Source organism: Triturus cristatus, chromosome 4_2 (assembly GCF_964204655.1).
Source record: "Triturus cristatus chromosome 4_2, aTriCri1.1, whole genome shotgun sequence".
Taxonomy (NCBI): Eukaryota; Metazoa; Chordata; class Amphibia; order Caudata; family Salamandridae; genus Triturus; species Triturus cristatus.
Window position 1 is genome coordinate 192,727,052 of NC_140586.1, and position 26,790 is coordinate 192,753,841.

Consider the following 26,790-nt stretch of genomic DNA (forward strand, 5'->3'; position numbering starts at 1 on the left):
GGCGACCGCTTTTGAATTGGCTTTAAAACCATTCAAAGATCGCTGCAGCGTCTACGTGGGATGCAGTGGACTAAGTGGCAGCGGGAGCCCTATAGCACTGCTTGTCCTTTAGAAAAAAAACAAGCATTGGCATAGCCAATAGGGCTCCCCTTTGGGACCTTATAAGTGTTTAGTTATCCAGTACAATATCCTTGGTGCAACAACATCAAATGTTGCATGGCTAAACACTTATAAGGTCCCAAAGAAGAGACCTATTGGCTGTGCCAATGCCTGTTTTTTGTTGTTGCCAGACTACTGATGCTCTTTGACTTGATGTGCTCTGGGGCCCTGTCAAACAGGACCCCAGGGCCTGTGTCCTTTCCCCAAAACAATACCCAATTGACCGCTCTGGCCACAGGTAGGTCCCTGGTAAATGGTACCCCATGTACCTAGGGCACTGTGACCAGAGAAGGCTCCTAAGGGCTGCAGCACCAATTGTGCCACCCTTAGAGGCCCTGTACCCTGGCACACACACACTGCCTTTGCAGGCTGAGTGTCTGGTTGCAGAACAAAACAGAGACAACATGGCACACATCCCTGTGTGCCATGCCCACAAACCACTGCCCTGGCATACATCATTCACCCCTCTAGCTGGATGCCCTATGCCAGTGGTGAGGGTACAGGTGCACGACAGAGGGCAACTTAGAGTTGCCCCTTGAAACTAACCAACAACCCGTGTCCTGACTGAGAGGCTGCATAGGCTGACACCCAGCAGACAGTTTGCTGGTCCCCTGGGTAGAGAGCCATCTGCTCTCGTGGGCCTGCAACAATGCACATCCTGGGGCGAGGTGCCAAGCCTCCTCCCCAGGAAGGGCAGGGGAAGCTTCAAAGGCATGCCGCCTTTGTGAGCCTCCCCAGACCACTTGCTGTACTCAGCAACTGGTCCCCACCGGTTCTGACCCCCCACTCTGGCGGGAAGACTTGCGGGAAAACCCAAGGGAGGAAAGGGGGTGTGCCAGCCTCTGCCAACCCCACCCCTCAGGTGGAGGAGGCGAGGTGAAGCACAACTCTGTCCTTTCGCCATCTTGATGATGGGGAGCCCTACCCAATCAGGACTAGGCTCCTGCCCCCCTCCCACTGGACAGTGGCAGGATAGGGGGTGTACCCACCCCAGGGAAGGGACCCATTGGTCCCTGACCTTTCCCTACCTGTAGCACCCCTAAATTTAGTATTTAGGGGCACCCTGAACCTTCCTTTCTCAGATCCCGAATCCAAAACAAGAAAGAAGACCTGCCGTGCAGCTGCTAACAAGAGGACGACACCAACTGACGTGGCCCCAGCCCTACAGGCCTGTGGACCCTCGAACCTGCTCTTGCTAAAACCCGGCGTCCCCAGTTGTCAGCAACTTCGAAAACCCCGGAGGACCTGACTGCCTTGCTCATCTACCAAGACTGGGACTCCCACGAGCAGTGGTCCTGCTCAAAAACAAGCAACAACCCCTGGTGCCAGCCAGGAACTGCGAATCCAGCACACTCTGCACCCGCCGAGCCCGGCCTGTGCCTGAGTGAACAAAGACCCCAAGGACGTCCCCCCCAGCGACTATGACCAAGAATCCAGCACCCAAGAACCCTCCTCGACGCTCCTGACAACGCCTGCAGCCTCAGAACCAGGGACCCCTCCAACCGCGACCAGCAGAGGGTAAGATTTCCCGACGCGAAAAGACACCCCTGCACCCGGTGCCCTGCGGCCCCCTGTGCCCTGCGGCCCCCTGTGCCCAGCTCCTGGGTGCCTACCTAACCTACAGCTTCCCAACTTACCTCTCGAAGTAGTGGTCGCACCTGAATAATCTCGGTCCCCGAGCTTGCAGCCTTTGTTCATCTTGCAGCTTCTCCATTGAAATACATTGAGCGCCTGACGGCTCAAAAGCACCTTGCACCCAGCCGTCCGAGTGCCCCTGGAAGTGCAACATCTAGCCTATCTTACTTCCCCACTTGCCCTGTGTGATTGACCAGGAGCCCAGCTCCCACAACTGCGTGGCCTGCCTGCTAGCAGCCTCCAACCAAGGGCCCCCTGCCCGCCATAGGCTAACATTGGGCCTAACTCTGTCTGCACCTGGCTGCCCCTGTGCCGCTGAGGGTGTACCAACTGTACCTACCTGACCCTGGGAGACCCCTGAGTCTATGCCCGAACCATAACTCTGCCAGTCGAGTACTTACCTGAAAGCCGATAACCTACATTTTCTCCCAAGGGTAACATTGACTGGTTTCACTTGGAAATTCTTGTGTGTCGAATTTTGAATCTTTAAAATATTCACAAAAAATCAGCCGAACAACGAAAACGAAATTACTCACCTGTTATCAGGAGAGATCCCAGTGCTGGATCTTGGTGCCCAGCACTGACCCTGAAAAGTAATTACAACTGTACTTACCGATCACTCCATTTTCCGCCATAGGATAACATTGCATGGTTTTTGCCAGACATTCTTCTAAGTGTCAATTTTTGAAACCTACAAATATTCCGTAAAAATCGCCTGTATAACAAAAACGATTTCTTTCAACTGTTTACAGGAAATGCACCAGGGTCGAATCCACGATCCAACCCTGAGTAAGAAATTCCTACGCAAAGTAATTGAAATTGCATTTACTTAAAACTTCCCATTGAGCTCAATGTTATAATTGTGTTTAACTTGTGTTGCCTATTGCAACAACTGTAACTATTGCATTTAAAAGTCTATTGCTTATTGAAAGTATTTAACTTAAGCATCTCATTCTGAGAAAGTATTTTGATACCTACTTGTGGTTCTAAAAAAAACAACTATATATTTTTATATATTCAAAACAATTGGCCTAGAGTTCAGTTCTTGAGTGTGTGAGACCATTTGCTGACTGTGTACCACAAATGCTTTACACTTTGTCCTCTGGAACTGCCTTACTGCTCGACCAAGCTACCACTTTAGAGAGTAAGGTTATATCTAACTTTAGCCTCTGCCAAACCTCTGGGGACTGTGGACTCTGTGCACTCTGAACCCTAAATTGGTGCAGTTTATACAGAGCCACTTTCTTACATATGGGTCCTAAAGTCATCCAATCTAGACGCTTGAGCCTTCCAGGGCACTGCATAGACAATCTTAAAAAGGCTATGCGCTTTTTAGATGGATCTGCCTCTGTCTTCAAATGGAAGTGGTTCAGCAACTTGTGCATTTAGATTAACTGGACCAAATGTCAGGAAAAAGTGGTACGCCCCTACATCCTCTGCTTGGTTCTGTGCTTAGTTAGCAATATGCAGGCTCTATGCTTCCATGAATATTACACAAGTTTGTATAAGAACAAAATTGTTATGAGAACTCACCAAAGTTGTTTTCTAAATGTGATGTGAGATATTCATGGTGATAAAGCTATTTCGGTACCTTTCACCTTCCTAAGTCCTTCTTCTCCAGCAAAGAGATCGTCCCATATTTTGGATGTTCACAGATTTCATAAGGTTTAAATAAATAGAGCTAAGGAAATTAGGCAATCTGCTCATTTAATTACTGACCCTGTACCCATGCCAAAACAGTCTAGATTGATTGTCTTTTGCTATATTTTGGGTTACTGACACTCTATCATTCCCTGTTACACTTTAGTCCAATTATTCACTACTACAGCATTGCTTTGAAATGTTCCAAACTTTGTAAAGTGGGTGCACCATACATTTATGAACCATTACTTCCCCTGTGTTCCTTTCAGCCATTATCAGGGACAGGCTTTATATTCTATTAAGTGTTTATGACTATTAATGAAGAACCCCTGAATGAGAAAGAACAGTTATCGCTCTAACAGTCTAGTTTCCCAGGATCCTTAACTCCCTTAAAAAGAACTAACCTAACTGTCACTGACAGAATTTGGCGGGATACTGTTGGAGTGAGCTTCCTTAGAGGAGCAGTGTCAGTTTTGCAACATGGAAAGCTTCGATCTATCAATCTACCCTGCCCTGTTTTTCGCTTCCATTTTCATATCCTCGTTTGTGTAGTGCTTTTTATTTAAGTGGTGTATTTTGTTCATTTTTAAAGAAATAATTTATCAATATTGACACTATATAACCTGCAGAAAACCTATCAGAATTTTTCATGTTTCCAAAAATTGCTTGTATTGTAAAAAGCAAAACTGTGAAAAAGTGTACAGGTAAGTAACTTTTCATTTAGAGGGAAACTAAGTGACCTCATACCCTTAAAGAGTCCAAATAGGCCTTCCTTCTAAGTACAACCTTTGTTCAAAGCGTGCTCTAAGCACCATTTGCACTCTACGTTTAGTCTTTTAATTTTGAAAGCCATCTCTGCTTCTGGTTAGCAGGCTGGAATAATATGGCTTAATATGCTCCATGCTGATTTAGCTGGTTTCCTCCTCTCTGAAAATATCCACGAAAGACAGGGAACTGCAGTATTCAAAGCTGCAAACCGCAGAACACATTTGGAAATCTTTTCAGGAATTGAACCAAGTGAATCCTGAAACAAGTGACTCCGCTGGCTCAAACATTCAAGCAATGCATGTGAGCTCCACTAAAAGCAGGCTTGCACCAAGCCAAGTAAAGAACTAAAGTGATTGTCATAATATCCCACGTAATGTGGCAAATCTGAGATAACCGCTCGATGGCAAACCAAGAGCTCCCTTATTTTACTAAGGACTGAAAGGTACTCTTGCATTGCTCTTTAAAAGTGAGGCATGTGCCTTCCTTTTATACGCTGTGGTAAGCTGCCTCAGGGCAATTCATTCTTGTGGATGCATCCACACGGTTAGAATCAGCTTTGAGCCACTGAGCAGCACTAAACTCTGATTTTGGTACTCCTTCTGGTTCAGGATTTCTTCGGTTTCCTGTGCAATCTAGTATTTCTTAAACCAAGATTATATTCAACGTGCAAAGTTTATTCCTTCATCCTCATAGCAGGTCAATAGCAACTGACATGATAAAATCATACTTAATGCTGAATTACAACTGATCTAGTGGTCAGTGGAAGGTGCCTAACGTTATCACCTCTGACATCAGGCGCCGCCACTGAGAGCTCTGTCCCATCAGAGATCCTTGGAATGTTTGTTCTTATTAGAACAGTTGACATCATAGAATTACATTTGAATTGCAGTCATCCTTGTTTCTCCTCAATTAGAAGGTGCCTGCTCCTATGTGTGGTGCACTGATTGGACATGGGTAGGGTGTTTTTTTTGCATTCTGCTTATTGTCTGCTTACTGGTAATGCTACTACTCCAGTTAGTAATTGTAACTGTGTCACTGTCTGCCTTTTCCCTGTTTCTCTACAGCAGCAAGCTTGGGATGGTGGCCTTGTTTCTCAAAGTGGTTCGTACGGAGAGCTTTTTGGGACTCTGGAAGGGAGCCTCACCTGTAAGTAAAGCTGTGTTGGCTTCTTGTTACTTCACAATTTCTGTGGCTTGAAAATGTGTTTGTACATCAGTTTACAAATGAACCTGCAAGAGGACAGGTGCCAGCACTGGGTTGTTTTTGTGTCCACTGTTATCAGTTTATTTATCCATTACCTGTAACGTCTCTCCCCAGACTGTCTACATCGCTCTGCCTGCACTTTCACATTGCTTTCTAGTCCCCTGTGTGCTCCATATAATTGGTGCCATATTTATTCTTTGCTACTCCTTTTAGGATTTATTTTCTTTTAGTTGCTCTCCCCCTCTTTTTTTGGTATTGCCTCTTGAGCTAAACTGCATCTGTGACTTATGTGATGTAGTATGTAATTTCTATATGATGCATTCGCAAATTACATGGTGTTTTAGCCCTTTCATGCTGAGCTTGTCACTAGTTATGTATTCATCACTGGGCGGGGCTGTCTGGAGGATTCCTGTGGACATGACGCGGCCCATTGAGTAACCTTAGTTGGGAGTAAATGTAGCATTTCACAAGTGGATGGGAGCGGGGGCTATTCTTTAGACCTGTTCCTAATCCTGTATGTGGTTGATATGTGTTTGGGCTGTGTGTACGGGGTATATTGCAGTGAGGATGTGATCTTCTGACTATCCGCTTGGCCCATGTCATCTCTTGAACCATGTGTGGCTTGCGGTCTCATCGAACCACTTGCTGCACGGCTGCCGACTTTCTTGCCTATGTGTTGGTGGGGAATTGTGCTTGTGAATGAGCTGCTGTATAAGCTGCTGCTAGCTCTTATGTGGTGGTTCTTCAGCTGAGCCTAAAGCAAATATATGAAAGGATTGAGCGGTTCTTGCTGTAGATATGAGAGTAGATTCATTATCTAGCTTTGAAAAGGATACTCTAATCCTTTCTGGGTTTTGAACAGTATTATATCTAGCGATGTACCCCCAGTACCCAGTGTTCTTTTTACCAGTGTTTCTGCCATGTGCTGCAAAGGGCCAGTTATCTTTCACTGGAATCATGAGTGACTGGTTGAAGGTAGATTTGTGTGATGAATAATGAGTTGGCAGCTCTGTGGCATTGAAGTAAGGTAAGCAAGGCAGGCAGACAGAGCACAGCATGTCAATTTTAACATTTACACTACCTGGCTTGAAGAGCTAAAGAAGTCAATATAAATAGAGCATGATTTAGGGATGACAAATGTACTGTTGGTGTGAGACAAATGCTCTGTATATTTAGCTCTACTTTTAAGCAACAAATTGTCCCTTAATAAAAGTCATATTTAAGGAATAAAGCCCATTGTACGTGCCTAGTGCCCAATACACCTACCGTTCAGAAATGCATCTGATCCAGTTACTTACACCACTCATCACGGTTGCTACCCCCCTACGCTTATCCAGACACTGGGGACTGGAACAGAAGCAAACCACAGGCCACTATCATCAACCCCAATTGTTGCAGTCACTCCCACTCAAATTAGAGTGCACCTAGTACTGTACCATGTCTCATTTACCAAGCAAGACCACACTCCTCTTCAATGAGACCTGCCAATCATCTCCCTCCTATGCTGCCCGCCTAAGTCACCCACCTACTTCGAGACTACTACTGGGGATTCTGGCCATGTTATAGTATTGAAACAGTTAAGTATACAAAAGGAGGTACTGCCTACTTGCCCCCAGTTGTACAGGTACATTCAGAGGTATGCAGTTCCTAAAGAAAAGGAGAGGTCGGAAGTGCCTGATATATCAAGTCAGAGGATCTGATCCATCAGTAGCAAGGGCCCTCACACATCTTAAGGCATTGGTACTCACAAACATTTTCCCGGGGGCTGCAAAGTTTGGTGTATGGTGTGACTGAAGGCCACGCTGAGGCCAGCCAGGGGTGTAAAGTAGGTGTAGGGGAAGCAAAGCATGTATATCTGGTAGCTATCTTTAAAAATGAAGGTTTTCCTAAAGTTAAGGGCCTAGCTAATTCCTTTCCCTAACTGCTATTAACCTTTAAATAAGTTCTTGCTGTATTTTTAACATTTTTTTCCATGTTAGTGCTGAGTTGAGAAAACAGCAGCCCAGTGCTGCTGCTGCCGCCCAGGGGCCGCATGCAAAGGTCAGGAGGGCCGCATGTGGCCCCCGGGCCGTACTTTGAGTATCACTGTCCTAAGAGGTGTCATGCTTCACATCCCAAGAGGTGTCATGCTTCATCATCAGGCAGCTCCTCGTTGGGCCTACGCTGCAATGCCCAATGGGTCCCGCAGGAGGGCTCTTTGCCAGAGTTCTTTTGATGATGCTGATGTGAAGTGTGAGGTGCTGTGAAGGTGCTGTTAGTAGACTGGTGAGTGCTGAATCTAAAAATAACTAGAGTTAATCCAAACGATTAATTTTTATTGTGTGGATCACTCTGGTACGATAAAAATAGGTGGTGGCCAAAGGTGGATATAATGGTCCACGCTGGCTCTAAAATCAAGTGTAGGTCAACATGTTTTTTGCCAATAGTGTCAGAAGTGATCATTGCAATTCTTCAGGACCATGAAAATGTGAAAGCTAGACTACTCAAGGGTAGGCCAGGCAGAAGTACAGTTGTTCTGTAATGCTGTACCTTACCCCAGCTATAAATGGTATATCGTATACCTTTAGACAATCAGTATATGAACTGACCTGGAGGGAACAGAAGAGGAAAAACAAAAGGTAACATCAAGCGGCAGCTTTGAGTCAATGCATATTCGTTGGCATGCAGTGTACAAATCGATCTACCTACTGAGGATAATGCCTCGTGAAGGTACATGTAATTTAGTTGGCGCATCAGATGGCGAGCCAGACAGACAATCTCATGCCAATTCCCAAGCGTAACCCAAAAGTGAAACAACAAGTTTAAAAATGTTCTAAAATACTGAAACAGTTCAGAGATGTATCTGAAGGTAACATTCTTAGGGCTTCGTGTATTTTCTAGTCCCCATGTTATGACACATAGGTTTAATCCACTTCCTTATCGAGAAGACGTAAGCTCGACAAGAGAATAACGTGCAAGATTTTCCTCAGCATTTAAAGTGCATAATGGGCAATAAGCCTCCCCTCAGCGGTAGTTCCAGGTGTCCATCTAGTCATATGCGATTTAATCTGTAGGATACCAAACCGAAAGTTCATGTTTAGAACATATTCCTAATAGGTTTGTTTCAAGAACATCTTAGAATTAACTGTTAATAAATTAAGAGCATCCCTAAATCTGCTCAGCCCGAATTTGTTCAACCAGGGCTTGAAATGACGAAACCAAGGGAAGTGACATAGCCATTAAGATCCAAACGTTCTTTTAGTCCTTCTTTATAGTAAATAAGTTCCTGCGTGACCCATAAATGAACCCAAAGTAGTAGTGGTCTCAATACAGTTGATGTTCTATTCTTCTAACACTAAGCTAGAAGTACACGGGTATCATTGGTGTACTTTGTTTTGCAAATGAAGCAACGTACTTACAAATTTATTTTTGTCTACGGTAAGTGTACCAAGGTTGCCCCCTCTCCCAATTCCACCCATAAAAAGCTTCTGATTGAGTCCTATATTTATAAACTTCCAGTGCTGGCATTGCTGCCTTGAATTTTTTATAATGGCCATTGAATTCTGCCCCCAAATAACTTTGGATTTCTGGATTTGCAGTTTCTGTGGCAATTTTGCGTCTATTGTGATGCCAAGATAACTAAAGTTGGTTGCGCATTCCAGATATTTATTATCAATAGTGATACATTTTCTGAAGGACTATTCTTTGATTTGCTAGAGTTGATTTCAAGGCCCTTTATATTGCAGTAATTGCTAAAGCTGTCCAATAGACTTTGCAGCTCATTTGCAGTCTGTGATAGCAGAATGGTATCATCTGCAAATAGCACGCCTAGTTTTGGGGAGTCAAGTTTGCCCTGATGCAGATGTTGCACAACATTGGTAACATATAAAGAAAATAGTCGGTGCCAACATGCATCCCTGTCATACTCCCCTTTTAATAGGTAAAGCATCTGTAAGTTCGCCTCCGGGCCCCATCGAATCCTGGTGTAATTACCTTGATGCAGTTTAACTATCTGCACCAAAAGCTCGTCTGGTACACCTTGGCTTCCCAAGGAGGTCCTCGATTGACCCCCTTGGGACAAGGTCAAAAGCAGCTTTTAGATGGATAAATGCTAAATGTAGGTGACCACCCCCCCTCACTCCGCTCAGTTTAGTGTACGTCCATGCTATATACAGGAGCCCAAGGACCTGGTCAAGTGTGCTTGTTCTTGTTCTAAATCCTGCTTCATTTAATACTCTGAGTGGTCATTACACCACAACGATCAAGTTGGATTTCTGCTGGTTTCTCATATCCAAATTCCAACTGACAACTTAGACTGTCTGAAATATATCATGCAGATCTTCTGCAACTGCCTGCCTGCAGCAGATTGCTATATGCAGCTCATAGCACCATACCCCTTGCTGCCCCAGCAGGTTTCACAACCTACTAGATCTCTGCCAAACAGTCCAGCACCACGGCAGTCTTTGCCGTTGGTGCCACAGTCACTTTCTCATTACAGTGCACCACAACATAAACATGTGGAATTGCCATAAGCTGAGACTCAAGCAAAACATATATTCCTCACCTCTGAAGAAGAGAAAGCACCGCCATCAATTAAGACACTGATTGGGGTAGTACATATCAAAATCATGTTGACAAAAACAAGAGTGATGGTGATTATGATAGTGTCCATAATGCTGATGCAGCTCCTGAGTATGACAACTGTGATGGATGGTCATCCAGATCCTGATCCAAGAGGCTTGCCTTCTGACTTAACCTGTTTTTGCATATCAATGGGGCATCTCAAAATTAAAACTGATGATCGTCATAGTCAATATCTTCATTCCTCTTTAATTTAAGGACAAATCTCTACGGCCCATCAAAGCTATACGTGCTTGATTATCTGTAGTAAGAAGGTCTTGTCTGTATGAGGAAACAGCAACAAGAAATACCTCAGTCATCAGGCTTGAGAAGAAGAACAAGTCTATGCATTCCCCAATCCACATTTTACTTTATTAGGTCAAAACAGAATAGATAATTTGAGTTGCTACCCTAAGGTAGTACTGGTACTCACCTTGATACTAAGTGCAAGAGGATAGGAGAGTTCTTATCAATGGCTATGAAGATTTCCAGTGCGAGTGGCATTATTATAGCATGCTATGACAGCCATGACATTTCCTACTCTCTGGATAAATGGCCTTCTGATTACGCAGTACAGGCTTGGGCTTTGCTCTACACGGGAGAAATAGGCTCCTCTGCTTCAATTGATGGTTCATTAAACGTTTGCAACAACAGTTTCAGGCATATGTCAACAGAAGCAATTTTATGCCATTGTCTTCGTCTGAGAAGCACATCCTTCCATTTGGAGGCTGCTGCTATAAATTTCTTAGTGTGCCTTTTGATGGACAGCAGCTCTTCGGCAAACATGTTGGTGAAGCCCTATAAGCTATTAAAGGTAACAATGCGACAGTCACTTGTCATCATGCATCATAAGCAAAGATTCCCGCCCAACAGGAAACCATCATATGTGCATCGCAAATGGCAATTTTTGACCCAATTTCTAGACTTCATTCACATTTTACTAGTATTGTACAGAGCTACAGAAAGAAGGGCGTTCTTAGCGAACAGGTTGAGGCTCCTTCTATTTTTCCAGCTAGTCCTCAAACCATGATCTATTTCCCTAACCTATCTGGTTGCCTGTCCACCTCTCACCCATGCCAATAGGGGTGTACGATGAAGAACGCATGCCTTTTTGATTATGCCTTTACCACCACATGCCTTTACCAAGAATATGCCTTTACTATGCGTGCCTTTACAACACAAGGTAACAAGGTAAGTGTATAGAAGGTAAATTAAACACACACACACAGAGACACACATATATATATGGTTTGCCGAGTTCCGGACATCCACCTTGCAAATCTGTCGGCAGTGCCTCAGCCAATCGCAGAGGGGCATCTAGCTTTAAAATGTGGGCTGGAGATATTATTGTTTGTTTGGCGGCATCTGAGGAAGTCATTAAGACAAAACACGTCATGCCAATGGCCAAAAATAATGAGCAGCTTCTTTGGGAAACTTGTGTGCTCTACTTCCTTTGGACAATAAGGGAGTGTTAGGTTGATGTTTGGGTGCGACCACGAGCATCTTTGAGTACCCATCCCTAAAGCAGTTCGGCGGTGTGTGTGGCAATGTTTGGAACTCTAAAAACGTTTAGGGAAACTTTGTACCACCGCATCCCTGTATAATTGCCTGGTCAACATTGCTTTTGGACTGTGACTTATCTGGGGGCTTCTACTTAAGTGGTGCCTGCGGGCTGAAAATGGGATTCAAGCGGTCGGGTGAGGGTCCCGAAGAGCCGCTCGCCACCCACAGCAAGATCCAGGCAGGCATGGGGAAGGAGCAGACACCGCCCACTTGGGACAGTACTTACGTTTAGGTGCCTGCTCCCTACGGGCTTGGTTTGCTGAGTTCGGGACATCCCCCTTGCAAATCTGTCGGCGGTGCCTCAGCCAATCGCAGAGGGGCATCTAGCTTTAAAATGTGGGCTGGAGAAAGGATTGTTTGTTTGGTGGCATCTGAGGAAGTCATTAAAGACGAAACTCGTCATGCCAATGGCCAAAAATAAAGAGCAGCTTCTCTGGGAAACCTGTGTGTGCTCAACTTCCTTTGGACAATAAGGGAGTGTGGAGTTGATATATCACGTTTTGTAAAAGCATGACTGGTAATGGCATTGCATTGGTATTGCGTGGTCAAGGTGTCTTGGTAAAGTCTTTGCATGATAAAACCTTTGTTGTAAAGGCTGTTTCCCGCCAATAGAGGGGTGGTAGGAATTGTGAACATTTTTCTCAAGCCTTGTGCCAAATTACATCAGACTGCTTGGTTTTGGGTACCATCCAGCTCAGTCACACTAATCAATTTCCAAGTCACCTGAGACACCACAGAGAAATGATCACCATCTACATCTTGGCTGAATGTGCCCTTTCATTCTTTAAAAAAAATTGTTTTAATTGTTTTTAACAAGTAACAAGACCCCACATAATCAGTGACATAGCGAAACAAGGACAGTAGACCCATCAGAGCCTATAATGAGCTGTACATTTCCATTTATCCAGTTCCTCACCTTTCTACACTGCCCCTCCCTTCACCTTGTTTATCAGATATATACTGAATACTCACTTGTCTAAAGCAGCCCTCTGTATGATTACCATGCTTCCAGATCTTCCATTTCTGAGAGCAACCTCTGCCTTCATAAATCAGACATTCCGGCAACATGCGCCAGTCCATAACTTCTATCCAGGCAGCTAGGACCAGCTGCTCCCTAGCCCGAGTTCTTGTTGCCACTCCCCACCCAAGGACCATCTATATCGTCCTGTACTTTGAAATATTTTCTTCCACCCAGATGTTAAGTATGCATTGTTTTGCTGAACATTCAATGTGGGACAGCGTTACTCTAGTCATTCATGCATTTACTGCTTCCTTCCCAATACTGCTGATTGGGGTATTCCCATGGGATATGAAAGAAGGACTCTTCTTTAGAACAATCCCTCAGACAGTCCTCAGAGTCTTGTTCTAGCCTGGTGGAGATACCTGCACTCTTAACTGTCTAATTGTTGACATGCAAGGCAACAAGCCGCTCATGGGCATGCACTTTCACAACGCATTACTGCCCTGTGGTCCTGATAGTAGTTCTGCAGAGCCTTGTTACCTCTTTTTGCTTTTGCTTATTATACCTGTGCTTTTATGGTTATTGTTATTCAAGCATGTGATTTTATGAAAGATAGAGTGTTGATGAAGAAAATGTACTTATCTATAAGTACATGTCTCCATCTTTGGTAGAAGGGAAAACACTTCCAAATGTCAGAGAATTCCACCAGGCACCCCAACTCCATAATGTCAAGAGATGGGCTTTCACGTTTCAAGAGGAACCAGCTCAGAGAATCCATAGGTATATTCTGCAGAGAATTTGTAGATGTATTATTTGGATGAAGAGCTACATGCATGTTCTAGTAGGTGGTTATTTGTGTACTAGGTATTCTTGCTTACAACCCACTTGATTATTGCCTTAATACAGATTTCAAAAATTGTGCCTCATAATGCCACACAGAATTTATCACTGAAACGTGACTGCCACAGTTGAACTCTTCTGATTGTATGAAGGCCTGCAGTTGTCCACTGAACTATAACATGTTGTTCTGGGTTTGTTTCCCTAACTCTCCTCCTCCCCTGACCTCCCGCATCCCTTTTTTCAAGTCCTTCATCCGGTGCATCCCTGGTGTGGGACTTTACTTCAGCACTTTGTACTCAATGAAGCAACACTTCCTGCTTGGCCAGGACCCAACAGCCATGGAATCCATTCTGCTTGGTACTACCTCTCGTGCCATTGCAGGCATCTGCTTACTGCCCATTACCGTGGTGAAGACTCGTTATGAGGTGAGGTGATAAAATGTTAGTTTCCTGTTGGAAGCGCATTTTATTAGTTTCGTTTCAGATATCTGGTATATACTGTGCCGTTTGATGACTATCTCAGTTGTAAATGGGAATGTCACCATTTGAATCATATTCCTTATTCTATGTTTTCCGTTTTTAGAGTGGGAAGTTCAGCTACAGAAGTGTATTTGGGGCACTGCACAACATCTATCGGACTGAAGGAACCCGTGGGCTCTTCAGTGGCCTAACCGCCACACTTCTTCGTGACGCCCCTTTCTCAGGGATCTATTTGATGTTCTACACTCAGACCAAACGAATTCTGCCAGAAGGTGGGCAAAATGCAATGTTGCAAGCAGATAAGGGTTGACATGGTACTAGTAAGACCCACATAATTGCACACAGCCAGTTCTGGCGTCTTTTTGAGGATCCTTGCATTGTCACAATTTAGAGCTTAGGAGAAGATTTGACTTGGTGCTGGTTGTGATGGACAGTAACCGGTAGAGAGCAAAGTAGACAAAGCAACACAATCTAACAACATTTTTGTCAGCCTGTTTGGTGACAAAAAGGGTATTTACTGGCACTGAAACTTTTTCCAAAGAATTACACAACACTGCTTGTTTGTGGGCGGAGGGGAGTAGAAGTCCCATAAAGAAAGGCAGAGAAAAAAAGAAGCATGAATGGCAAACAAATATCAAATTAAGTATTTTTTTTATAAAGTTGGTGACATAGAAATAAGGCAGCAGTGAAGTGTCAGAACAATGTCCTCTATTTATAAGGTAATATGAGGAAAAAGCTTACAGTGCCAAAACATTAAGGAGAATTATAGGAAAAATTTAGCAGGACTCAACATTTTAAGAAGTCAATTTTCATAAGATGTTTTGGGCCGTCATCTGATAATAGCATAGAAAAGAAGTCACAGTGCGCCTTTGGTCAGGCACTAGTCAGAGCTGTACCTGCTGACATTTATGAGTGCGTACCACTGGTACGGATAATTGTATTTATAAGAACACAGTTGTGTGTCAGTTTGGCCGACTATTACAGACGGGCACAATGGTAAAACAATTCTCTGGTGCGAGTAGTAGAATACTGGCATTCGCAACAGAGGGGAAAACAACAATTCTGATTGGTCTCAATGTGGGGATTCTGGCGAACCTCAATGATGAATAATTGTCTGCTTTCAGTAGTGAGAGTGGAATTTTGTGACAGTGTCTTGGTGAATATTTGGCTTGTTTTTATGTAGTCCAAAAGGCGTTTTAACAGAAATTATATTGCCTTATGTTTTAAATGACTGATGTTACAATGCCATAATCCACATCATAGTCCTACATTAATTAAGCATATGAGATTGACAAAGATCGTATCAGATTGAAAAAGATGTATTGGGGCACCAATAATTTAGGAAGTGATGTATTTAACTCTAAGAACCCTAAATTTCATTTAAAAAAGAAGTGCAAGACAGAACATAGGAAGTGAAAATCCAGAAGCAATATGAACAGGACATAGTTGTGATGAGTACAATCCAAAACACCAGCACCTTTATGCGTATACCAATAATTTGGGTGCATGAGTAACTATTATTTTTGGTAGTTTTGTTTGGTAAATGCTTGGTAACTACATGAAAAGTTATAAAGACCTAGTGTTGTATTCAGGAAAAACATTTACTCACCAATAGAAATATGTATAGCTCTAATAAGGTAGGAGTTAAACTTGACAGCAATTCTGATGTTCCAAAATGCTGAAGCTAAGGAGGTCGGAGGGGGTAGCCTGTACTCTTGTTGATTGTACTGGCTAGATATCAGAATTAAAAATACCAGGTTGTTAGACCTGTCAGCCCTTTGGGTGGTCCCTCCTCATCATTATTTATTTTGTCCCACTTCTGCCTCAAACCCTGTTATAATTTTTTCCTTTTTGGGAACCACCAGACTTTATAGTGTTGATGCACGGTCAGGGAGCCATTTTCCCTACCCCTGGAACTTCTGTCTGAGGGCCTGAGACACAAAATGGTGGCCACACATTGTCACCTGTGACATAACCAGAACTCACTGGAGGTTTCTAGAACCTCCTGGAACATTCTAGAATCCTGTGATAGTGGGAGACAGTTTAGAATGTTGGGAGGCCATCTCAGAGTGGCAGTTGGCATCTGACTGGAGAGGAGAGAGGACAGAGATAGGAGGTCGGAGTAAGGCAGCAGGGGTGGAAACCAGTGCTTGGAGTGGGGTCCAGAAACCCACCCTTGATGCTAGTCCCTACTGACCAAGCCCAGCCTACAGCCCTGTGTGGGACCAAGACCAGAAGAACCATCTTAAGGATCTGAACATTTGGAACAGCCCTTAAAGAGGAAGAACAGCAAGTTCCTGACCTGTTCAGTGGTGTCCTCCGGGAGTCCCGACGTCGAGAAGCCTGGAGACCTGGGGCCTGAGGTAGAGAAGCGGCGCTGACAGAAAGCAGACGTCGTACCCGGAGCCGTCAGAGGTCGAGTGAGGGCGCCGACGGAGGTCGTGGAGAGGCACCGGAGGTCGAGTGAGGGCGCCGACGGAGGTCGTGGAGAGGCGCCGGAGGTCGAGTAAGGAGTCACCTGAGGTCGAGGTGAGGCGTCGACGGGGGAGTGAAGTCCGCCCATCGGAGTCGCCGGAAACTGAGGTGAAGCGCGCCGGAGGTCGGGAGTGGAGATCGCACTCCGAAGACACCCGGAAGCGGGGAGGCCGTGTCCCTGCGACGCCGGAGGGCGACGTTGAGACCGCCCAGCGACATCGAGTCGAGACCGCCCAGCGACATCGAGTCGAGACCGCCCAGCGACATCGAGTCGAGACCGCCCAGCGACATCGAGTCGAGACCGCCCAGCGACATCGAGTCGAGGCCGCCCAGCGACATCGAGCCAGAGCCGCCTCACGACGTCGACACGGCGCCGAGCGGAGCCGATCGTCGAAGAAGGGACAGTAAGTGGTAGAGGGGGCGTCTGAGGCCCCGTGGAGCCCTAAAGACCATCGTAGGGGTTAGAGGGGTGTTAGGACCAGCCTGGGAGTGCCAGGGGTGAACTGAGACTGGTACAGTGACCTCCATAAAGGGCTGTGTAGTTTGGAGGGCCAGATCTTTAGGTTAACCTTGTTCTGCCTCAGCTTAATATGAAATTTATAATGCGCTCAGCTTACCCGGGGGCATCCCGGCGCAACAGACCCGAAGGAGAGACTCAGCTAATCACTACTATGGAAACAAGTGGGTCTTAAGAAGTTTCCTGAATGGTAGGATCTTGGGCTCTGAGCGAATCTTGAGGGGCAGAGAGTTCCAAAGAGAGGCCACTTGCACAGAGAAACGCCTGCCCCCAGAACGAGCTCTTCTTACTCTCGCTAACTGCAAAAGGTGTTTTTGGTCCGAGCGCAGCAGACGTGGGGGTTTGTAAGGACGGGCCATGTTAGCAAGGATGGGGGGGCCTTTGCCATGTAAAATTTTGTGGGCTGTACATAGCGCTTTAAATTTCACCCGCTCCTTCACGGGGAGCCAGTGAAGCGCTTTGAGGGCCGGAGCAGCAGACTGCCTTCTGGGAACATCCATAAGGACTCTCGCAGCTGCGTTTTGCACCTGTTGGAGGGTTTTGAAGGTCGCTTCAGGAGCACCGAGAAACAGCGCATTCCCATAATCGAGCCTCGATAGAATCAGGCCACGTATCAACAGCTTCCTTGCTGGATCAGGAAGCAGAGGTAGCACCTTTCGGGCTGATCTCAGTAAAGGCCCCAGCCTTGACCAATCTAGGTGGGACACCCCCATGCCATCCAAATGACCATAAGCTGTGTATGGGCAAAGTAAGACCAAGTGACCTCATGAAAATGATCTGATCTGTAATTGTCATTGATTGTTTTACCTTATTTATTGAGGGTGCTTTATTTATTGTCTTCCACTAATTTATTCTTGCACTGTATTTATTGTCTGACAGTATTTATTTGCCGTCTGTATTTATTGCCCATCTATTTATTCTTTGCTTAATGATGACCTGAACCTATTTGTTGAAATTCCGAAGTAGCATTGTTTATTTGACCTGCTCTTTTGAAGGAAAATCCTATTGTATTGTATTTATGATGTGAAGCCTGCAACTAAGAGAAAATAAGATAAAGACATATACATTTTCAACTTGACTTCCATAATTTTTACGGTGTAGTGTCGTTTTTGGAACGGATGAACGCAAGGTTATTGTGAGGGTGCGACGTACGCTTAACACGGTGCCTGACCCCCAACCGCTCGAGCCAAGCTACCACTGTGCTGGGAACCTGGTGACTGCTAACCCGGTTGCCCGGTTTCCAACACAGGTTATGTATCTGTCGTCCTGGTTCTGTATTTTAGGAATTTTCATTGAAGTTATAAATGCTTGAATAATTCATCGCTGCCTGAACGGACCCTGGAGCACCTTTCGGCATATTATAGACAATAGAAGTCTATCAGAGGTGTAATAAGAATGAATACATTGTATTACTTTTACCACAGGCTACAGCGATCGCTCTATTGAATTTCTTGACTATACGCTATTTTCCATGCAAAGCTATCCTTCATGCAGACAGAGCTCACTTCCCAAATCACAAATTGTATCCATCCCATTAGTGGAAATAACACGAATCAGAAGGAATTATAGTGAGGATCGAATATACCCACAAGAATTTAAAATAGCAAAGCAATTCTTCTTAGCAAGAAGTTACCCCAGAATAGTTTTAGAAAGTTCTCAAATTAAAATCAAGACAGAAAAAACTTCACTTCTTTCCAACCATACATACAGAAGGGAACAGGAGAATCGTATACTCATTATCACACCATGTATTAAATACTGCTTGAATGTTTTCCGAACCTTACACAAACACTAGTATGTACTAAGAATAGATCCTACCATAAACAAATTTTGGACAGACCAGCCACGTTTAATCCACTAAAGAGGAAAAACAATCCACGGCCGAATCTGTCATACAGATTTCTAAACCCCAATAACAATAATTACAATTCCATGCTTGGCTAAATAATCACCATATTACTTTTGTAAATGTAGTAATTGCAATATCTTTAGATTTGCTCTAGACAAAATTAATGAGTTCAAATGCACTAAAAAATACCAAAACAAGATCAGTGACTTGATTAATTGCAACAAAAAGTATGTGATGTACATATTGGTGTGTCAGTGCAAAAAGATCTATGTGGGTAGTATTCTACTTCCCCCTTAAGGAACGTATACAGGAAGACATTAAGGTTATATGTAACTTACCCTTTAGTTAAGCGCTACAGTGATACACATGGAAATGTGTAGCAGATCAAAATCGGTTTTCATTGAGTAACTGTGGGTAAATCACATTCCAAAGTGGTGATAGATTGTTATAGATATACAAGAGCGAAACAAAATGGAATATTAAATTGAGGTTAGTGGAGATGGATAATAATCAGGACAAAGAACTCAACCATTTTCTTACGGACTAAATGTTACTGTTTGATCCTTATAAATGAATCAAACATAACTAGCCATTTTTATAATCTTCATCATTTATTGTTTTGTCTTAGAGAAGTTTTTAAGTGATACAACAGTGCTTAATTTACATATTTAACAATTTGCATTGATAATGATATTGAAAAAACTACTGAAATACAATTATTTTGGTCATTATTTTGTACAGGAGGCAATATATTGAGAACTGTCTACCACAATTTCTACTTGCTGGTCTATTTATGCCTGTAATACAGTCTCCTAACCGATTCCTCCTTCAGAATATTTTCATGAATTAAAAAAAAATATCACTACCAGATCACATTCTTATTCTAATAGATGGCAGAAACTATACTCCCTATCATTCTTATTTTGTCTTTTAGAATACGACTCAGTATATTGGCTGCCTTCATTCAAATTGAAACATGGTATGCTCCATGTCCTCTTTTGCCTACTCCAAGTAAGGAGATATAATCACATATGGACTATATCTTACCTCTCATATCTTGTCCAGCGTAACACTTTATTACATGCACTTTTCATACCAATTAGTATCACAGTATTGATAACATTTCATTACTCTTAATTCATCTGTCAATATTGTTAACATCACACTTGTCCATCCACATAGTTGTGCCAAACACCATTCCAAGCTGGTGCCTGCTCATAGGATTCGATCTGTACTTCCTATTCATCCATTTCTGGGGAAACCACGCTATTTCATCGTCTTCACTCATTCGAATTCCACTGCCGCAATATGTGGTTGATGCTCAGATGTGTACTCGCTTCCAGTTTTCCTTTCCTTTCCCTCCACCATGGATGCCTAAACTACCCCAAAAGGGAAACTAGTCTATAGTCTAGGCAACTTTAAACTAATCACATATAAAATACACCTGAATCTGTGTACTATGCTACCCAGGCCCCTCTTGTCAACTTAATCATGAGGCAACATACCTGCATTCTTTATCAAACCACTTAAATAATAAATACTTGCGGCATCCTTATTCAATTCATTTGGTTTGACTGGAACTACACATTCCTATTCAGTCTGTTACTTTGCCTTGCAATTACATTATACGTACTATCGATAATAGGTTAATTGTTCCCCCATAATAGGCTATAGTGATTGATTTGGCACAGTTTGACCCAGAGTCAGTCCAAACAACCAGTACACTGCAATACGGGGTTAACCCTGACAATCTTTCATGAGACCCTCATTGCACGCATGGTTGAAAGACGTGCAGGAAATGACGTTGGTGAAGGAACAGGGAATGAGAGCAGTGCACACAGATGAAAAGATGGAGGATGACTAAAGTGTGAGCTGATCTGTTACATAGTTTGGTCGCTCCCACACACAGGCATTTGCCCTTGACGGAGCGGGTTAGAACATCACGACTCTGATGGTGGGCGCACCCGCCACTCAGCTGTCCAGGACAACACTCAGTACGATTTGCAGACAGGCTCCCACCCACAAGAGTAAATACACCTGTGTTGAGGACCTTACTCTCCCCAACTATTTGTAAGCAATGAGATCCTGACAAGGGTCTTCTAAAACTGTTGACTGGGAAGAGAATGATGTACTCGGCTATGGTAACTTTTCATATGCATGCTGCATCTGTTTCACTGACTCCATGTAGATCTTGTGTGTACTCCGGCTACTGTATTTTTGTTTATAGGTGCATGTTCTTTCCCCCCTATTGTTGGGACTGAATACAAATGAAAAACAAAATAAATAAATTAAAAACTCTTTCAATCTTTCATAATACATCTAACTATAGTCAGTAATCAGAAGATTAGATTTTTGGTATCAAAGTTCTTCGAAGGACACTTCCCATCCCCAACAGGTCACTTTCTAAGACCAGTCTAGTGTTGAATTTTAAGAACACTTACAGCACATTACAACGCCGAATTAACCCTAATAAAATGTCATCATTCTTCCTTTTTTGGTAGTTCATTTATATAAGCTACCATAGTTTTTAAAGAGACATTGACATTTATTATATTGCACCTCATCTTAGGTGACTAGCTACCTACAATCGTAATTTAGTATATGCACGTTGTGAGAAGTTGGCCTGGCATATGCTGTCTCCCAGTTATAGGGGACACCTTGCACCAGTCCAATTCGACTTTTATTGATGATAGGTTTAAGACAACCTTTAAAGAAAGCTATCCTAGTGGTAGCTGTGGAGAGCAGCCTTCAGGCTAAGTCTTGAAGGAGTGTTAAGCTTATTGTTTTACCATAGAAAACCTCTTGAATAACCAAATGAAAGAGTAGCCCACACAGGTATATATATAAAATATATGTATTTATTCTAGACAGAATCCCACAGTCTCTTTATGAGGCTAGTGGCAAAGTTACAATTCAAACAAGCATTTATAAACACAATAAATAGCACAGGAATCACAGGGCCCCGGGGGGGACCAAACCATATATCAAAAAAGTGGTATAAGAACCACGACAATTCTACAGACCATGCCTAGGGCATTTAGGATCGCTGGCCCCTTAAGAATCCACCCCAGGTTATGAGGAAGGGGACCCACGGGAGGCACGTGCAGTGGAAATAGCTGCTATCGGGATCTCTATTAAAGCCTATGGAGAATGTCGCGGTTTTATTTCCACAGATTAAAGTCACTTCTAGCAGGAGTACAAAGTTAAAACTTTAGACTTAAGCTTTTGAGGAGCCCACTACCACGAGAGTACCGAGGTACCACTGTTACCTGCCCCAGGGAAGCCGGGTGCATAGGTTGTTTTCGATGTCGGGTCGCGGGCTGATTTTCAATGGGAAAATTTTCAAAAGTGCTGCTAGCCAAAAGCGTCTGATGCCGTGAAGATTGAAGTTGTAGAGAAGAACCTGAAAGCAGAGGGGACAGAGTCTGGGTCACGGCACAGTGACCAGGGAGCTCAAAGCAAAGAGCCGTTCAATGTCGGGTGCTTCAAGTGGAAAGAGGTGTAGCTTGGATCTGCAGCCACGGGCTCCGGGAGGCTTCAAGGAAGGCCAGCTTCTAGAGGGCGACTGTCCCACGTCGGATGAGGGTCGCTGCGGTGTTAGTGTCCGGATTGGATCCACTAAGCCTTGGCAACCGCAACCCACGCAAGATGAACAAATCAGCTACTGGTGCAGACCCACGAGGTCTGTGAGAGGTCTCCTTTGGAGAGACTGTAGAGCAGGCCTGGAGCAACCAGGGGAACTCTTAGTTGTCGAGATTGTCCTCCGCTAGGGCCCACAAGTCGAGAGACAAGGGACCGCGGAAGGCAGCAAAATGGAGTGCGTAAAAGGGAGCCCACGGGCCACCGGAGGGGGCTAGGGCGCTGGTCTTTGGCACAAATGCTGCTTGGTGGTTGGCTCAATAATGGGCCAAAGCACAACTTCCCCACTGGTCAGGGTCGTGTGCTACGCAAGAGGTGGCCGGTGTCCTGGGGTATTGGGAATCTCGGCACCCACGCGGTCCACGGTACTCAGGTTCGCTGAGCACACTCACTGGCCGCTGGGATGCTTAGGAAACCCACCTCAAGGGTGCTGGAAGTCGTCGAAGTCCGTAGGAGCAGCGAGGTTCCAACCGGGTCACTTGCAGTGTTTCAGGTGCCTGCCAAGCAGGGGGATAACTCCTTTATCCCAAGGGAGATTTCCTCCGTCAGCTGGGCAGCAGCAAGTCGAAGGTCAAGACTGTAAAGTTCAAGATTAATCTGAGGCTCTGGGGCCACGTTATTCACCTTTATCCCCCAGATTAGGGGAGTATCCAGAGTAGTGTCCACCAATGAGTGGTGAGGCGGGAATGGGTGGCTACACCCTCTCCCCTTTGTGTGTTTCCCGCCTGGGCAAGGGGCAGGATGCCCCTGAACCAGTTCCAAGCGGTGTATGCAGAATGCAGGCGCTTTAGCTGCCTACGTGCAACTCTGAAAGGACATTTGGTGCACCCACCCTGTTCCAATCCACATTATCCTGTCTGGGGAGATGCTAGCACCTCCCTGCCACAGGAGCCCTATTGTCCAGCTGGCGAGGCTGGGATTTTTCCCAGCAACAGCCAGCCAGGGTCGTGTAGGTGGCGGGTAGTAGCCATTTTGTACTGCTTGTGCACTTTTAAATTGGTGTCTAAATTCTACCGCTTTTCCCATATCGCCCCTCTAGCAGGGGGGAATCGTACCCTCATGCCCATGGCTGGACTGGGGGTAGGATTCCTACATGTTTGACACCAAACACGATATGGTTCTGTGTAGCCATTCTCAAGTTATCGCGTTATCGCGATAGACTTATAATGCGGTTAAGAGTATATGGTATGGCTACACTACAAACAACCCAGCAATGATTTTACGAAGGTTGCAGAGAGGCCCTACTCACGTAGGGGTCCCCCCTCACACATACCTCAGCACCCTGCCTTGTAGGATTACCAAGGCCTGCCATATGGGTGACCAATGAGAGTATATGTGTTGTAATGGGGTGGGATATAGGGTACCTATATCCCTGTAAGGGGTGCTAGCACCACCTTACCCAGACTACAGTAGTGGTCTGGTGGTGTCAGTTTGTATGGCTGTCCCAGGGTGGCACAATAAGTGCTGCAGCCCTGCTAGGCCTACTGGGGGACCCATGCCCTGGGTACCTAGGGTACCATCTACAAGGGACTGTCAGGGCATCCTCAGCATCCAATTGGGTTGTACCTAGGGTACTCACATCGTTTAACAGAGGAAGCAGATAGGCTGGGGTCCTGTATAGCAGGGCCACAGCCTGGCTAGAGTCATAAAACAGTCAAAACATCAGCGAAAAATTTGGGGGCAACTATGCAGTCGATGCCACTCTCCTACACAAGTTCATTGGTCTGAGCATGCTTACAACTGGATGATACTGAGAGGAGTTCAGGCCCACCTGCACCATATGGACCACTCTGATACTTATTGGGTACACTAACTTTTCCCCTTCCTGCCTTTCTTCCTCTTGGCCACAAATTGATGCTCCATTGAAGGATCTTTATTGAGAGACATAAATGCTTGAATAATTACCCTTTGCCTGCGCGGACCCCAAAACACCTTTCTGCATAGCCATTCTTCCATGGCTTACATTGTAGAATGGTTTTATCCATTAGTTTGTTTAATCATAGACAATGGAACTCTTCCAGAGATGTAATTTTTCTCCCTAATTTCCATAATGTTGCCACAGAATGTCTACGCTATACTAAGTTGTTCATCTGTCATGTAAGACCTCTTTAAACATTGTAGTTATGAAGGTGACAATGCAGCCTGATAGACTTACATTATACCTCCTAAATCTATATCCATTTTCTGTCAGGTAATTATTTTTAACAGTTTCCCTCAGTGTCTTTTTACGTCTGCTGTTCGGTGGACAGTTTTTTTACCGGACCCTCTCTATTATTTTTAGTCAGAAGTCGATCTCTATACCAAGTGTCCTTCATGTGGAAGGAAGAAGCGGCATCAGATGCCCACAATGTCTATGTGCACTCTCATTCTGTCAGTGTGACAATTGGATGCAAGTGTCTAAAAACACTTGAAACCAGGAAAGCACCAGACTTCGAGTCTTGATGCAAGACAGGAAGGCGGACGAAGAAAGAAGAAGACGCTTGAAGATGGGCCTCTCAACCTGCCTCCAACTGAGAAAGACTCCCACGGAGGGATATCTAAAAAAAAAAAATATCAAATTGCAGATACAGGACATTGATGCATTGATGTCGAGACCTATGCTGTTGAACAGCTCAACCCTACCTGTTTACCGTCAAAGGATGGCTCGCTGGTGACTTATCGCAGGCACCCAAGACATTCTAAATCCTAGATGTTGAAATATATTCAAGATTAATGACTAAAGGGCTGATCTTGGCGGAAGGGTTACTCCGTAACAACAGTGACCGATATCCCATCTGCCAAAATATATATCCGATACGATATAATGGGATTTATAATTCAGCGGACGGGATATCCACCACCATTGTGACGGAATAACCCGTCTTCCAAGATATAATTCAGACCCTAAGTGTTCTTCTTTACCATCAACAGCTACTTCTCATGTCAGATCGACGTTGACGAGATTGCTACCACTGAGCAAAGATCAACAGCAACACTACCACAGTTGACATTGAAGAGACCTAGATCACTGCAGACATAGTCCTCATCGGGGAGACATGAAGCAATGCTGCTGCATTCTCCATTGATGTAAAAAAGATCAAACATTAAATTGTCATCATCATCAGGATGGTCTTGTTCTCCTTCAATTCAATTTGGACACATTTCTCTGACACACTCCTCTTCTAGTAAGAGGAGGCGAGAAGAAACCACTAGTTCTCTTGAAGGGTAGCAGATCCAACCCCGGCCCCATTGCACAATAAGACCAATAAACCCATTTGAAGATCCATTTCAAATACCTCTAGAGACTCTGTATCTTTCTTCAGTGAAAAAGATCTCGAAGGCAATGTCTATGTCTCGTTTGAGAAAGTGGACACCCTCCTCTCCTACTTCTACATCTCCTTTGAATTAGCTTCTCACCTTAAAAAAGAGCTCTCACTTTTGCTCTGTCTCAATTTCCTTATAAATGTTCATCAGACTCCTCTTAAACTCCAACTTCTCTTTCTCCTACTAGAGTATCCCAACAGATGTCATTTTAACATTCCAGAATGTTCGGACAAGAGGATCAGCAAAATCACACATTGCATTGGAGACTTCCCAACCATTAGTGCCTGAAATATTGGAGACACTTCATCCAGGGGCACTTAATCCTGACCATCTTCAACCGTCTCTGTTGCACCACAAATAATTGTCATGCAGACTTGATCTTTTGACCAGACTTCAGGACCAAATCCAGCACCTGAGTCCTTGGTCATTGCATTTGGCTGCATGGCTCCTGAAATCAGACAATATGGACATCTACCCTCTAGTGACTGTATGAATGTACTGAAATAATCAAAATGGCCTTCCACAAGACCCTGGCATGCATTAAAATAGAAATGATTTTGCATCTGGTGTCATAACAGTGGTCATGAGTCCATTGCTGTTCAGGAAGGCGTAATATTTCTATACTTGCTATACCTTCCAAAATCAGAGTCACAAAATCCATGTCTGCCCTCTAGCCTACCTTGTGCAATCTTTTTGCATTACCCTAGTCTCCTTTTGCTGATGACACTCAGCTGGTCATCTCATTATCTTCGGGCCAGACCAGGGCAATACCTCTGGGCACTGAGGAGCTCTGTCTCATCTGTTGCTAGCTGGAAGAGCGGCTGCTGTCATAAGCTGAACGGGGATGTTCTAAATGAGATTCCTGGTTGGCTGTGGTATGCACCCAAGCGAAGAAGGAACCACCGCTTTTTTCAGGGTAAGCTAGATACACACTAAAAGATAACTTGTGCACACCCTCGGCTATCTTGGCACTGAGCAGTCAGGCTTATCTAAAGAGGCAATGTGTGAAGTATTTGTTCAACACACACAGTAACACAATGAATATACCACAAAAAGACTCCACAGAGGTTTATAAAAATAGTTTATTATATTATAGACAAAACAAGACCAAAATGACAAAACTCCAAATGTATGGAAGTTGAGAGATTCAATTTTAAAG

At 44.4% G+C, this 26,790-nt stretch overlaps 1 protein-coding gene across 1 annotated transcript in view; it reads left to right on the top strand.

Annotated features, from left to right (window-relative positions):
• Positions 1-26,790, top strand: part of SLC25A38 (solute carrier family 25 member 38) — a 268,806-nt gene that overhangs the window by 103,925 nt on the left and 138,091 nt on the right. The window contains exons 3-5 of the mRNA XM_085601115.1: positions 5,268-5,349; positions 13,615-13,794; positions 13,952-14,120. Of these exons, the coding sequence (XP_085457241.1) occupies positions 5,268-5,349; positions 13,615-13,794; positions 13,952-14,120 (431 nt within the window). The remainder of the gene's footprint in view (positions 1-5,267; positions 5,350-13,614; positions 13,795-13,951; positions 14,121-26,790) is intronic.